General features: G+C 37.3%; 3 protein-coding genes across 4 annotated transcripts; 2 read left to right on the top strand and 1 right to left on the bottom strand.

Annotated features, from left to right (window-relative positions):
* Positions 1-1,293: 1,293 nt before the first annotated feature.
* On the top strand, positions 1,294-3,730 carry LOC104813284 (wall-associated receptor kinase 2-like). The gene is made up of 3 exons (XM_010540852.1): positions 1,294-2,143; positions 2,280-2,447; positions 2,520-3,730. The coding sequence occupies exons 1-3, from the start codon at positions 1,294-1,296 to the stop codon at positions 3,728-3,730; spliced, it is 2,229 nt and encodes a 742-aa protein (XP_010539154.1).
* Positions 3,731-4,052: 322 nt separating this feature from the next.
* LOC104812052 lies at positions 4,053-6,737 on the top strand. Of its 2 annotated transcripts, XM_010538991.1 has the most exons (10): positions 4,053-4,345; positions 4,651-4,716; positions 4,809-4,889; positions 4,999-5,052; positions 5,148-5,216; positions 5,316-5,378; positions 5,674-5,756; positions 5,849-5,914; positions 6,056-6,117; positions 6,442-6,737. In XM_010538991.1, the coding sequence occupies exons 1-9, from the start codon at positions 4,109-4,111 to the stop codon at positions 6,096-6,098; spliced, it is 762 nt and encodes a 253-aa protein (XP_010537293.1). In that variant the 5' UTR covers positions 4,053-4,108; the 3' UTR covers positions 6,099-6,117; positions 6,442-6,737. The 2 variants fall into 2 exon arrangements, with proteins under 2 accessions (XP_010537293.1, XP_010537292.1); XM_010538990.1 differs by lacking the exon at positions 6,442-6,737 and having other exon boundaries at positions 6,056-6,346.
* An 857-nt stretch (positions 6,738-7,594) lies between these two features.
* LOC104812051 (dof zinc finger protein DOF1.2) lies at positions 7,595-9,177 on the bottom strand. The gene has a single exon (XM_010538989.2). The coding sequence runs from the start codon at positions 8,875-8,877 to the stop codon at positions 7,876-7,878; it is 1,002 nt and encodes a 333-aa protein (XP_010537291.1). The 5' UTR covers positions 8,878-9,177; the 3' UTR covers positions 7,595-7,875.
* Between the last annotated feature and the right edge of the window lie 5,565 nt (positions 9,178-14,742).

Here is a 14,742-nt window from a genome sequence, read left to right as displayed (position 1 = left end):
AATTTATTGTATTTATTGTGTGATATTCCTTGACAAGTTCTTGATACGATTTTTTTTTCTACAAAAAAAAAACCTTGTAATGTCCAAGTTCATGCAAGGATTGCTAGATCATGACAAAGACTAGCATCCATATTGTTGAAATAGAAACAAAATATGGAGATTTGATATGATTGATAATAATTAAAGGCATAATATCAATTAAGAATAAAATATATATTGTGATAATTATATTTTGCCTTATTTGTTTCTTTCGTATATTTATTTCCTTGTTTCTTTCAATAACTTTTCCTATAAATGTATGGATTATTTTCATTGTAATGTAAGAAGAAAGAAGAGATGTAGCAATAAAAGTATTCCCGTTCTTTTCTCTTTTGTTCTTTCTTTCTAATTTAATTTCCGTATTTTATTTTTCAATATGGTATCAGAGCCTGGTTGCGATCTGAACTATATGTTTCTTTTTTTCTAATTTTCTAATCTCTTCTTTCTTTTGCGTTTTGGATGTTCATATATCCAAATCGTTCAAAGGGGAGTAAAAAACCCAGATTCAAACGATGTGCTATGACAAAAAGAAGTCAAAGCTAAAAACTCTAAGATCAAGCAAGATGCTATGACAAAAAGAGTTAAAGGTAGAACTTTAAAGTCAAGCGAAGTGATTTGAAAGAGGTTAATACTCTCTAAATGAATGAAATTTGGTTTCTATGGATTGTTCTAATAACAGTGAAGTTTTTCATCATTTTGTTGTATCTTCAAGATTGATTTTTGAATTCTTTCAAAATCAATCTTGAGGGGGAATGTTGAAATAGAAACAAAATATGGAGATTTGATATGATTGATAATAATTAAAGGGATAATATCAATTAAGAATAAAATATATATCGTGATAATTATATTTTGCCTTATTTGTTTCTTTCGTATATTTATTTCCTTGTTTCTTTCAATAACTTTTCCTATAAATGTATGGATTATTTTCATTGTAATGTAAGAAGAAAGAAGAGATGTAGCAATAAAAGTATTCCCGTTCTTTTCTCTTTTGTTCTTTCTTTCTAATTTAATTTCCGTATTTTATTTTTCAATACATATTTGACGTGGTAAAAACGCAGAAGATTTCTCAGAGTTTTCCCTATAAATTAAAACTCTTCATGGATATATTTCTGAAATAGCAGAAAGATTCGATCAAAGTTTCTTCTTACATAATTCCCTGTTGTATTGTTGCGGAGACTTCTGAAGCTTGTCACAACTTGCGTGGTCGGTCTCCTACAAATCCCACATCGATCAGAACCAGAAATATCACAAATGGTGAGATCGGAGGTTTTGTTCTTGGCTCTGCTATGTGTTGCGGTTCAGACAGGACCAGTGAATGGGCAAGAAGTTCAACCCGGCTGCGAAACTCGGTGCGGGGATGTCACAATCAAGTACCCTTTTGGCACATCGCCTGATTGTTACCTAAACGAATATTTCCTCATCACCTGTAACGAGACCGAGCAGAAGGCGTTCTTGCGAGGCGGAAACATCCAAGTTCTTAACATCTCCCATGACGGAGGGCTACGAGTCCTGCTGGAAAAATCATCCCTTTGCAACAACTGCAACACAAATACTACTCTTCTCCATCGCTTCGAGTTTTTCTTGGCTAGTTTCACTCTATCCTACACCAAGAACAAGTTCACTGCAGTGGGCTGCGACACTTACGCATATCTAACGGGTACAGGAGATGACGATTACTCGACCGGGTGCATGTCGGTTTGCAATTCGGACAACGCTTTTCAGGTTCAAAATGGATCTTGTTCCGGCATAGGTTGCTGCCAAATCCCTATCCCTCGAAAAGTCAACCGCTTTAGAATACTGCCGAGAAGCTTCAACAACCATAGTACGGTATGCAACTTCAATCCTTGCAGCTACGCCTTCATCGTCGAAGATGGGTTCTTCAACTTCTGGGCCTCTCGAGATCTTAAGGATCTTGGGAATGTCACGGAGTTCCCTGTCGTGTTAGACTGGTCCATCGGGAACAAGACATGTGACAATGTCGGGGACACCAGCTTGTGCAGTCAGAACAGTAAATGTGTCAACTCCGCTCGGGGACAGGGTTATACATGCCAGTGTCTGCCTGGTTTCGACGGGAATCCCTACCTCCATTCTGGTTGCAAAGGTACAATTCATTTTCATTAGAGTCTTTAAACCTTATTTCTCTTGTTCGCAATCGTTCGTGCGTATGCACGTGTTATCCATACCCGCCTTTCGTTCGTCTCGTTATATCTATAAATTTGCCTCGTTTTCCTTGCTAGATATCGACGAATGCGGTCTAGGCACTCACAAATGCAAAAAGCCGGAATTTTGCAAAAATGCAGTCGGAAGCTTTGAATGTTTGTGCCCAAAAGGTTACGTAGGGAACGCCACCTTGGAGGGGAATGGATGCACGCGCAAGAAGAGCGAATGGGCTATAATCCTTCTTGGTAAGTTCCTCCCATTGCTTTGTCTACTGTCAAGTTAAGAAATTTCGAATATAAACTTGATGGTATGAACAGGAACTACGATCGGTTTCTTGGTCTTTCTGCTCGGTGTGTGCTGTCTGAATCTTGAGCTGAGGCGCCGGAAACACATCAAACTCAGAGAAAAGTTCTTCGAGCAGAACGGCGGTTTCATGTTGAGACAGCGACTCTACGGAAGACAATCTTCTACTTCCACTCCTGGTGAAGATATCAAGATCTTCACCGTAGAAGAGATCAAGAAAGCGACAGACGATTACGATGAGAGCAAAATCCTTGGCGAGGGAGGCCAAGGAACTGTCTACAAAGGGATATTGTCCGACAACAGGGAGGTTGCCATCAAGAAGGCGAGGATCGGAGACAGTAGCCAAGTCGAACAGTTCGTCAATGAAGTAGTTGTGGTTTCACAGATCAACCATAGGAACGTGGTGAAGCTCTTAGGGTGCTGCCTAGAGACCGAGGTTCCATTGTTGGTCTATGAGTTTGTGAGTAACGGTACCCTTTTCGACCATTTGCACACCTCCAAGTTCGGCACTTTTCTTCCATGGGAAGATCGGCTCAGGATAGCTACGGAAACCGCCGAAACCCTCTCGTACCTACACTCCTCGACTTCTGTTCCTATCATCCACCGCGATGTCAAGCCCGCTAATATTCTCCTGGACGACAACTTCTCGGCAAAAGTGTCGGATTTTGGAGCGTCGAAGTTGATTCCTATAGATCAAGAGCAAGTAACAACTCTCGTGCAGGGCACTATGGGTTACTTGGACCCGGAATATTTCCACTCAAGCGCGCTTAACGAAAAGAGCGACGTTTACAGTTTCGGGGTTGTACTCATGGAACTGATTTCGGGGCAAAAGGCATTGTGCTTTGATCGCCCACAGAATGCAAAACATTTGGCATCTCACTTCGCCTCCGCTCTCAAAGAGAACCGTCTCGATGAAATCCTCGACACTCGAGCGGTGAACGCAAAGAATCGCGAGCGGGTAAAAGAAGCGGCCGTGTTGGCGGTAAGGTGCACGCGGGTGAAGGGAGAGGAAAGGCCTAGGATGAAGGAAGTCGCTTCAGCGCTCGAGGGGCTGAAAGTTGTGGCGAAAGATCGTCAATGGATTGATCAATACCCTGAGGAACATGAACACTTGCTCGGTGAACAGATCTTAAAGAGTGAAGGAGACAGCAGTAACAGTGGCTTTGTCTCGGGTTTTGACAGTATCCACGTCGCAACCAACTTTGACATCGAATCAGGTCGTTGATGATATTGTAATTCTTGGTGTCTGAATAACGGTTAATAGCAAACCATGTCGTGAAATGTGTTCAGCCATTTGTTACATTTTGTTTGGGTTATATTTTTGTGGGCCATTTTTATAATAATGAGAAGGGTCGGCTTGGCCCATTATACTCAAATAGGCCCAAGTTAATTCGTTACGTAAATACTCCCCCGATTTGGTGGACATTACGTTTTCCACCATTCAGAACTCGACACGTGTTCTAATCACTGCAAAACAGACGGTAATTTCAGTGAAATTACGCATTCTGCCATTATGATCAGAAACTGACGCGTGTCCTCCTCTTCTTCGACCTTTAATCTTCAGAAGCGTACGACGGAGGAGGAAGAACCAGCGAAAACGACGATGGCCACTGCTAACGTCGTCACCGTCGTGGCGCACGGTAGCGCAAGTTTACTCTGTCCGTGGCGCACGTTAGCAATCTCCGGCCGGAGAATTTCGTCCTTTGTACCGGCGAAGTCGGGGAATTTCTATCCTCTGCGGCGGAGACTCGGTGCACCTCCGCCGATGCGCCTTGTGATTCGCGCCGCCAGAACCGAGTCACGTGGAGTAAACTTAGGCGTAAGAGCTCCACATTTTGAGGTAAGCACGTGTATACAAGAACACATAAGTGTATATGTGGTGTCATGGAGATCGCCGATTGACGGTTATGATCGTTTTTTATTCCTGTAACCGTGTTGAAATTGGAGTAATCGAATCTGTTTACGCATTTAGATGCGAGTTCAAATTTGGTGAGTTTTGGGTGCGACTGTGTATTTGTTTGATATGCATTTATATGGTATAGCTGGTTAAATGTATGTAAATTTCTGTGCTCGATAATCAGCTCTCTATCAGCTTCATGATCTTAGAAATTCATATGGTTCCATGAAACTTTTTGAGTGAACTAGCTGCCGGAGCCACTTACAGGAAATGTGTGGAAATTAGATGATTTCGAGCTATACCCAGCTTTACTGGTGAGTATTTCCATTGTGTTGATTTATTCTTCCTTCTTACTTGATTAGAGATTAGTGCTTTGTTTATTGTGTTTCTCGGGTAATTACATCAGGTTATGTTCATATGCAATCATTGCCCCTTTGTGATACACTTGAAGAAAGAAATTGTAAAGCTTTCTAGTTTTTACATGAAGGTAACCCGACATTTTTTTTCCCTCGTGATGTTTTATGTAATTGAGTCTTGGCTTCGTTTCGGTATGAAAGCAAGATACGTGGGTAATTTTGTATCGTCTGGTTCTGCAGAAGGGTCTTGCTGTTGTTGCAATATCTTCAAACTCTGTCATCACTCACCCTCAGGTTTGTGTATATGACTGTCTTATATCGGCATCACATAGCTGTCAGGTTTATTTCTGATTTTATCTGGTTTTCCCAAATGCATATCCTTTTCACAGGATGGACCTGAGTTCATGGCAGAAGACGCAAGAGCTTTCAAGTACCCATTTCCTTATTTATATGATGAGGTATCCTGTGTCTGTTTATGATCATGTTATTCTCGAGTATTACCAATAGATGATAATTTGTTCTCTAATATGTTCTGAGAAAATTTTCTTTTACCTCAGTCACAGGAGGTTGCAAGAGAATTTGGTGCTGTCTGCACCCCGGAATTTTTCTTGTACAAGAAGGTAGCAAAGTCCTGATCTTTCCAGCCTTCCAGATATGTTTGTTTCTTTTGCATAAAATTGAGAAGCGGGAGCAATGCATGTTCTTTTGTTTGTCCTGTGAGATCATATGCATTAAAATGCTGAAAGATCTAATAAAGTACATTATGCCAATATTTATCTAGCTTTGTGTGTTATATCATAAATTCCTTTGAAGGCAGAAGACAATTTCTCCTTCGTTACTCTATCGAGCATGTTTAGAAACTCTTAACTCATCTTTTCTTCTCCCTTCATGTCTATATTATTAATTTTTCAACAGGACGGCCGTAGGCCATTTGAGCTGGTGTATCACGGTCAATTTGATGATTCTCGGCCAAGCAATAACATGCGTATCACAGGAAGGTTTGTTTCTTGATGTTACTTGTAACAAACTTGAGGGAGGTTTGTATTCTATGATGTTGCAGTAATGTCTATTAATGATCATGTTCGCTTAGGGATCTAAGCCAGGCGATTGACTGTGTCCTCAGCGGTCAACCGGTGCCATCAAATCACAAGCCAAGGTACATTCTGTGATCTTGCTCAATTTGTTTTCCTTAAAATTATTGGTTTATGTTGTCTACAAACTCAGATTATGGACTCACAGCCTTTACTCCGGCTTTTCTTTTCTTTCTTTCTCTTTTTTCCTTCTATTCTTTCAAAAGTGTTGGTTGCAGCATAAAATGGCATCCACAGGCAGAATCATGAGCTGGGAGAATTGGAGTCAGTAAGCTCATTATTTTAATCTTCCATAGCTGATGCAGCATATATGTTCAGGCATGTCATTTGTTGTACAGATTTTCCATTTCTTCTTGGTTCTCCAGTAGAGGAACACTTTTGGACCTCTTAAGAGAAATAAAAAAAGTTGTTCATCTTTGTCTTGTCTACATACCATAAACTTATACTATTATCTTGAATATATTGGAACTAAAAACAAATCATTATTCTCCTCTAAATGCTCTTGTTCTTTTCTATTACCAAAAGTAAAACAATCATGTTTTTATCTTGCTTCCTTTGACCCTTAAATATTATTCATTCCTTGTCTAACCAGCAAATGTTCAAAGAATGAAACTGATAAGGCATTCAGAGTATACGCGAGGAAGAAGCAGAGGAAGTCTGTTGGTTGATTTTTTTTCTTTAGTTTGTGTTGATTGATATTGTAATTAGTATTGTATTTGTCTGGTTGATTGTGTTAGAGTTGGTTAGTATAGGATTACTGATTGCGTGTCTGTATAAATAGGTTTGTTTGTTTTCATTTTGGTGAATTGTGGGTTGTCGGTCGAGAGAGAGGACCTCTTGTTAAACAAGTTGTTCGGATTACAAATCGTTGATCATTGTTGTTACAGAGATGAGAAATTGTTCGTAAGTGCTTCTGAAACCTATCAGAAACCTGCCTGAGTGTTTCTATGGATATGCACAGATCATATGGATCTTTTTTAGCATTATCTTCATGTGGTTTGTCTGATCAAAATTTCAGTAGCGCACTTTGCTGTGCCCCGGAAACAACGGTTATACCTTTGCCTTTTCATTGCCTCCCCATAATAATCTTCCTCGCACCTTGCTTTCCCTAAAACAGCTTTCTAGTGCCATATGTTTGCAGTCGTCATTATGGGGACAGAAAAAAGTAAATGCAGGTACAAAAGGATAATGAAGGGAAGCCATTGAAGCTGGTTTGCAGGAACTACAATGGTGATTCTTTTGAGACAGCCCCCTGAAATGTTACCACTATTGAAGCCATTGACGAAAATGGCGAAGTTCACTGCTACTGTGACTTGGCATCTAGGTAAGTTCTATAATTCTTCTTAGCTTACATGAGAATATATTTGATCTTGTAGACTCTTCCAATTTGATAAACATTAAAACTCGATATATTTTACCTCATAACTAGATATTGCTAGACATGGGTAAGAATCAGATCGCATTTCTGGTTAGAGAAAACGATCTAAAGACCTGCCTATAGCCAGCATTGTTGTCATAGACCACACCACAGTTTCGTTCTTTGTAGTCAACCCGAGAACTGTATTTTGATGGTTAATGGCTTTCGGTTTTCGGTCAAGCAAGTTGCGTAATGCATATAGAGGTCGATGAAATAACCCGTTTGGTTTTTGTCTATGTTACAGGCTTACTGCAGAAGATGCAAGAGGATTCCAATTGCTTCTTCTTGACATTCTTGCCTCCAAGAGAGAAGACAAACCCAAGTAACTTCTTGAATCCGTGAAACTCGTTTCAGTTACGCGATATGTTAATTCTCAAACTATACAGCTTAATTTCTTTTGTTCACTTGTATACGAAGCTTTAACTTGAAATAACTGTGATTTATATCTGTTTATTCAAAATTAGTATACAATGTACTCCACGACTCCTCTTTCGTGGCGGGGTTCATGTGTGATTACTTCATGAACAAAATAAGAATGAACTGTAGTTACAGTACGTCTTAAGGTATATAATATTCATAGAAAAATATGAGATCATCAAGATCTATCACTCATATCCCAAACCCGGAGAGATCTGATGAACTCCAGTTATTGTTGATCATGAGACTTGCAGGAGAGTTCAACTGGTTCGACGGCTCGGAGAACGAACACTCGAGAATCTCTTGGATCTCTTTGTCGTCGAGCAAACTCTGGAACTCGAACATCTCTCTCCGATCATCTGCAAGAAACTGATCGAGACCCTGATCTTCGATCTTCTGGGTAAGATCGAATCCCCCGTAGAACTCGAAACTGGCATCAGTTTCTTGTCCGATTTCCCAATTCACTGGTTCTAATGGGTCGGATGTCGTTGCAGGTGATCCTTCGTCGGACCGTGTGGTATTATCAGTGCTCGAAGGACTCTGATCATTCACGTACTTGGCAAAAACCGCGGCCAGATCGATCTCAGACCCATTCGAACCAGGACAAGCCCTGAATTCCTCATCTGGGTTCAGACCATTCCTCTCACTCGCTATATTCTCATTTCGATCAAACCTCTTGCCGCTGTTCTGTCTCCGGCGGCTTTTCCGGCAGCCGCCACCGACAGGAATGTTCCGGAGAGAGCCCCCTTTAGTCCAATACCGGCGACAACCTTTGCAGAAGTACCTGGGCTGAGACAAGCTGTAGTTGTTGTAGTAACAAAACTTGGTATTGGCCGAAGCACAACGAGGACATGTGGGAGCAGGCTCGTGCCCGTAAGTGAGCTTCCACTTCGCCGGCTTCTCGATCTCCGGCGACGGAAACTGGTAATCGTCGTATGTTATGTATGGTAACATTTTATTCATGTGGGCATCAGAGGAAAACGTGAAGAAAGAGGACAAATGTGGAAAGATTGGAACTTTGGGTATGTGGGTATTTGTGTTTGTGTATGTGCGTGTGTATGACATATATACATGTGCGTGTGTGTATATACATACGTGTATCATACCAAAAATATATATATATATATATACATACGTGTATGTGTGTACGCATAGATGGGGAAGAGCATGTGTGTGGGGGAAGTAGAGGTGCATCGATAAGTGTGTGTAGAAGGGGGAAGTAAACGTGGGCGGTTGCCGAGCCGTCCGGGTTGAGAAATGTGAGGTGTATCTCTTTTTTTTTTTTGTTGACCCTTTTTTATTTTATTTAAAAATATTTCTATTTATTTATTTATTCATAAAGTTTCCTTTAAAGTTCATAATCCAATGTTTAACTAATCACACAAAATATCCTCACGTTAATAGCGGATCATCATCATCATATTTTGGACCGTCTTATAACCAGATTATGTTACATTATTCGCTTTATTAGAAGTTGAAATGAAATGAAAGGTAACTAATTTATCTTCTTCTGTTGTGTAACTTCAGTCTCACATGTGCAAGGTTCATAAGTAGAAATGAAACAGAGGAAGCCTCAAAGAGAGATTTCGGATCCGGTTTAATCAAAACCAAACCGGGAATCGGAGACAAGCCGGAGAAGAAGATCAAGATTCCATAAACCGGAGTAAATTGGGAAAATCAAATTGTAAAAGTGTTGGTAAACCGAAAAAATCGGATTTTTACTTTGGTTTTCTCTCCAAGAACCGAATATCAAATCTTAAAAAGAATTCTTTTCGTTATAATAAAAATCATTGAGGAGTGGGATCGAGAACGCGTAAGTAAATCTTGTGTATGAACCATTTTCGATTTGATCTATTGATTATTTATTTAATTTGCACAATTTTTTAATATTGGTGTAGACGTGTAAACGATTAAAATAAATCCGCAAATGACGACCCCTTAGATCCTTTGCATCTTCTTATCGTGAAAGGCAAAATACAGACGTCATTTGTAAACTAAAACCACTTGAACATTATATTTTTCTTATATTTAAATGAGTGTTCAATTTTACGAAATATTATGCCGTTATTATTTTAAGCTTTGGTTTATTTTTATTTTATTTGCATTTGATTTTCATAAAATAATATTTTTTGAAAAAATAGTTTTATTTTATTTTCATCTTCATATTTGGTTTGGTTTTTAATCCGATGAATTTAGTTTAAAAAATCTTTAGTTTGTTAGTATTATTATCTACTTCGATATTTATAGTGGTGGATAGGTAGGATAAAAAAAATATAATAAGTAGCCATTGCCAAACAGAAATTTAAAATTGATGTGATCTATTTTTAGAAAATAAAATTTGTCAAACAATAATCGGAAAATGAATCAAAATCTGACATAAAAAACCAAATAAAGAAAATAACGGAACTAAAATTGGATATATATATACTATATGCTAAGGATTGTTATTTTTATTATGACAAATAAATTAGTACTAATGATTGATTGATTGGCCATTCTTAAAATCGATCTAAAGTCGATGCCGATCCCAAGGATAGTTGGCGTCCGATGATATGCTTTCAAAGTAATTTATCTTTTAATTTTAAAACAAATAAAATAAATAAATTAAAAAAAAAATTGGAAATAGAAAGTCAAACCTTAATTCCTTTATGCGAGTCATTAATCCGGGCCATGTGAATTTGTATTATTATTAATTAACGTTTGACTAAAGAATTTGACTTTTAAGTGTTTAGTGAAATCTTAATAGATCGACATCTATGACTTCATACTCTCATTGTATATGGTTCTGTTAATGAGCGGATGGTATAATGAAAAATTAACAGTATTTTATCTTCCCTGAATTTTGAATACAAAAGAAATAAAAGAACGTACCTACAAGAATTAGCATGCGGTCTTCATTAGGGATATCTCTCTCCTCCTCAGTCATCTCCTCATCTTTCACACTCTTCCCACTCAACCATAAAAAAACTCTTCCCCAAAATTCTACTTTAACTCAGAGGACCATCTGGTTGCGGATTCTTCCATTACTACTACTGTCCAAGAAACTCAAGTGTTCTACGTTCTCGAACTGAGAAGATCCTCATAAATCCTTCGGATTTTACACTAGTCGAGAAAGCTCGAAAGGGCAAAGGTAAACGTTAATAATCTCTTATCATCTAGGTCCCTCCACTCGCAATATACGTTGTTCATCACTTGGTTCTGACAGTTAAGCGTCGGTGGCTACTTATGGTATTACTCTCTAAGTTTTTCTTCGGATTTGCTATTGTGAACTATGATCTCGATATTCCGAGTTGTCATTGTAAGAATATTTTATATATATAAGATTATCCTTTAACAAAAAAAATATATTTATTAATGACAATGAGTGTAACGTCCCGAGATCGCTATGGAACGTTGGAATTGTCTTCCCATACCAACAGGAGAACTTTTAGTGTGTTTTGTCTTCACTCGTACACATCCCGAAAAGTACTTTACAGGAGGTCACTCGTCCTAAGACTAGTCCAGAGCAAGCACACTTAATTTTGGAATTCTCTCGGGATAGACAACTGAAAAGATAGATGCATCTTGTTGGCAAGAAGAGTTCAATTAATTCATTTAAGTTATCATTGACTGTATAATCTCATACTCATACAGTCATCGGATCTCTCTCATTATGGTGTGTTCGATTCATCGACGTACCCCTTTCACCTAGAAGCTTGCCAAGAATCGCTCTTTGTCTGTGCCCGTACGCATCAGCGATCATTTCTCTGCCCTTATCGGCACCGGATGTCACAATAATCGTGTAATTTTTTTCTTGGCATCATGGTTATTATCTTTTATGAAATTTCTCCAGTAATTTTAGATTATTTTAAAATTCCCCATAAATAAATTCCTAGGAATTTTCTACGTCAAACGCATATAATGCGCATGCATGCACACAATAACAAAACAAATAATTAAAGAAACGCTATTTATATATAAAAAATAAAAGATAGTGTTTGATGATCCACGAACTAATTAATAAACCAAGAACTCATACTTCTCTCACAAAAACTCAATCCTACAGTAACTTGTCTCACACGCAACTACTTAACCGTTCTTGTCGTCACTAACTCGTTACGAATTTGGGTAGAAACTGCCGCTGCGATTGAAGCTGCGGTTACGTGTTTGACACGAAAGGGTTGTTGCCGAGAAACCGAATGATATGACCATCACACCGGAATTATAGCCCGTCGGAAGGTGGTTCCACGCGCCGCCGATGATGCCATTGCCGTTTTAGATGAAGGCTATTGCCATTGCAATGACGGAAAAAGTTCGGAGGAAGACGAGTAGCCGTTGCTTGTATGGTTGAAACTGTGTTGAATCTTGATGGAGCTGCGATTGCCTTGGACTCCATGGTGGTGTTGGAATAACAGAATCCAAAAGGAAAGAGAAGACAGAATCCATGGCTGCCAATGCCATCAATCCTCTTCTACAGATAACAACATGAGTTTACCAACTCTCTGTAAGAATGGGACCAGCCAAGAAGCCAATGCTAGGGCCGCATTATTCCTGAACCTTCGATCAGGTTTTAATTAGCCTCCCGGAGGTCCCCCGAAAGATTCTCCCGTTTTATGAGCTCAATGCAATGTTGAAGAACCATTTTTACAAACACAAGCTTCCGTCATGGCTTGGAACCTCAATCTATGTCTGTATGTCATGAAGTATTGTCGGCCATGGGCGGACCTAGAGAAATATTTAGAAGGGGGCACAATCTAATTTTAATATTTTATATGGGGGCATTTAGCAAATATATTTAAAATTTTATAAATTTTATAAATAAACTTAATATGTTTTTATGAAATCACTGGGGGCACGTGCCCCCATTCCTCTTGTCTTGCGTCCGCCCCTGTTGTCGGCGGATTGCTCCAACAACAGGTAGAAAAATGTGTGTGTGTGTATATATATATATATATATATATATGTATGTATGTATATAAACACTGGAGGATCATTATACTTCTCACGCTGAAGTTTTATATCGACAAATCAAATCTAATTTTTGAATATTTGGTACCGGCGAGAACGGTTTAATATCAAAACTACTTTATATATTATATGGTCCATATTTGTCTTTGTCTGATATGGAAATCATTATTTATTACATCAGCAAAACAAAGTTCTTTTCATTCATTTTGCCAGATTAGCTGAAAACAGTTATATTTTTTCATTTTTGAAACTCCAATTTCTAAACTTTGTTCTAATTCTAAAAATTTGAGAAATAACGATCCAATCCTTTAAAATTAATAATAAAATTATAAATTTTAAAACAAAATATATTATATTTAACTTTAAAATAAATAAATAAATAAAATAAAATAAAATAAAATCTATTTGTATTTTTAGTTTACGCGATGTATGTGAATCATTATTTAGTTCTAAAATTTTGAAAAGTTGTCAACACAAAAATTCGTTTTTTTTAATTCTGATTGGAGAGAATGACCTCTTATAACCAATTTATAAGATATTAAAGTTTTTATCTTTATCTGGCATCTATATATGTCATTTATTTAGTATAATCAAATTAATGAATAAATTGTTTTCATTTCACCAAATAAAAAAAAAGTTAAGTTAATTTTTTGTATTCATCCTTGTTAAAAAGTTGGGACTATCCCACAAAATCTTACTTCCCTTTGAAATCTCTTAGAAGTTGGAAGAATGAATTTCTTCCAAACATATATAGTAACTAAATTATGGGTAATAAAACTGCATAAAAATTTTGTCACCAACACATACATTAGTTCACTTCAAATAGAGTTTCATTATGTTAGTTTGGTTTTTAAAAATAATAATATCCAATCATTTTTAAGATTTCGAATATACAATTATATATTGTTCAATTGAATTTTATGTATCTAAACTAAATTGAAGACACCTTGGAATCTAATTGATTTGAGTTTGAATCTAATATTTTAGAACTTGGAGAATCTATTATATAAAGGTTTTAAATAAATTTCAAGTGGAGTATAAATATGTTGACATTGTCTTGAAAAGATCCGAGTCTTTGACCCTACGAGGACCCAACCAAACACTTTTGACTTTTTCCTAGTTTCCGTGTCTGCTTACCGACTACCCACATTGTTGGACTCTCTCTCTCTCTCTCTCTCTCTCTCTCTCTCTCTATCTCTCTCTCTCGTCATCCTCACAGCCAATAGATTTTAGAGGGCCATATTTTTTTTGTAATTTTAAATAAACCACACAAATTTATAATTTCTTTTTCATGTAATCAACCCAAAATAGATATTGAAAGACGTACGAAAAATATCATATGGAAAATCTTGTGCCGCTTAAAAGGGCCTATATGGTTGGGATAATATTAAAAAAAACTTCAACTGATTTACTTCTTTTGACGAAACAGAAATTATAATATCAGAAACTCGGTGGAAGACTTTGTTCATGCCCTTTTTGTGATCATATAAATTGTGTCATTACATGCATACATACATATACATACATACATACATACATACATACATACATACATACATACATACATACATACATACATACATACATACATACATACATATATATATATATATAATCTATTGCGTACGTACTAGTGACCGCGTTTGACGTAATGCAGGATATGAACTTGTTGTAGTTTGTGTTTCGGCGTTTTTTCTATTTTCCTTTTAGAGACAAAAAAGAATCGAGGTTCAATGTCAATCTTTTTCATTCAACTTTTAAATGTCAATTTAATCGCAAATAATAAGGAAAGGAATAAATAAATGGTGAGGATAAAACGAATATAGTAAAAAAAATTAAAAGTTGTAAAGAACTTTTTGGAAATCCAAAAATAGTTTGTAATAAAAGTTTTGTTATATTCAAATGTATACAACCACATCATAATATTTTTTTTAAAATGTCATTAGCATTTAGCAATAACGATCATCCTAATTACTAATTTACCGTTTTTATAAATTATATATAATGAAAAAAAGGGGGAAAATAGACGAGCCAAATGGATGCTCAGTCAGCAACTGCATGCATGTATGACGTGGCATACGTGACCCTTTCCACGCTACTGACTTGCCCATG

Source organism: Tarenaya hassleriana, unplaced genomic scaffold (genome assembly GCF_000463585.1).
Source record: "Tarenaya hassleriana unplaced genomic scaffold, ASM46358v1 Cleome2, whole genome shotgun sequence".
Taxonomy (NCBI): domain Eukaryota; kingdom Viridiplantae; phylum Streptophyta; class Magnoliopsida; order Brassicales; family Cleomaceae; genus Tarenaya; species Tarenaya hassleriana.
The sequence above is the reverse complement of the archived record's forward strand: the minus strand, read 5'-3'. Positions and strand labels throughout refer to the sequence as shown.

What these genes read in the sequence shown, in the direction of transcription:
- LOC104813284 (XM_010540852.1), top strand. Translation starts at nt 1,294, where the DNA reads ATGGTGAGATCGGAGGTTTTGTTCTTGGCTCTGCTATGTGTTGCGGTT. An exon ending in CCTCCATTCTGGTTGCAAAG is followed by an intron (nt 2,144 to 2,279) that starts GTACAATTCATT and finishes TTTCCTTGCTAG; the next exon opens with ATATCGACGAATGCGGTCTA. An exon ending in ATGGGCTATAATCCTTCTTG is followed by an intron (nt 2,448 to 2,519) that starts GTAAGTTCCTCC and finishes TGGTATGAACAG; the next exon opens with GAACTACGATCGGTTTCTTG.
- LOC104812052 (XM_010538991.1), top strand. Translation starts at nt 4,109, where the DNA reads ATGGCCACTGCTAACGTCGTCACCGTCGTGGCGCACGGTAGCGCAAGT. An exon ending in AGCTATACCCAGCTTTACTG is followed by an intron (nt 4,717 to 4,808) that starts GTGAGTATTTCC and finishes TAATTACATCAG; the next exon opens with GTTATGTTCATATGCAATCA. An exon ending in AACATGCGTATCACAGGAAG is followed by an intron (nt 5,757 to 5,848) that starts GTTTGTTTCTTG and finishes ATGTTCGCTTAG; the next exon opens with GGATCTAAGCCAGGCGATTG.
- LOC104812051 (XM_010538989.2), bottom strand. Translation starts at nt 8,877, where the DNA reads ATGCACCTCTACTTCCCCCACACACATGCTCTTCCCCATCTATGCGTA.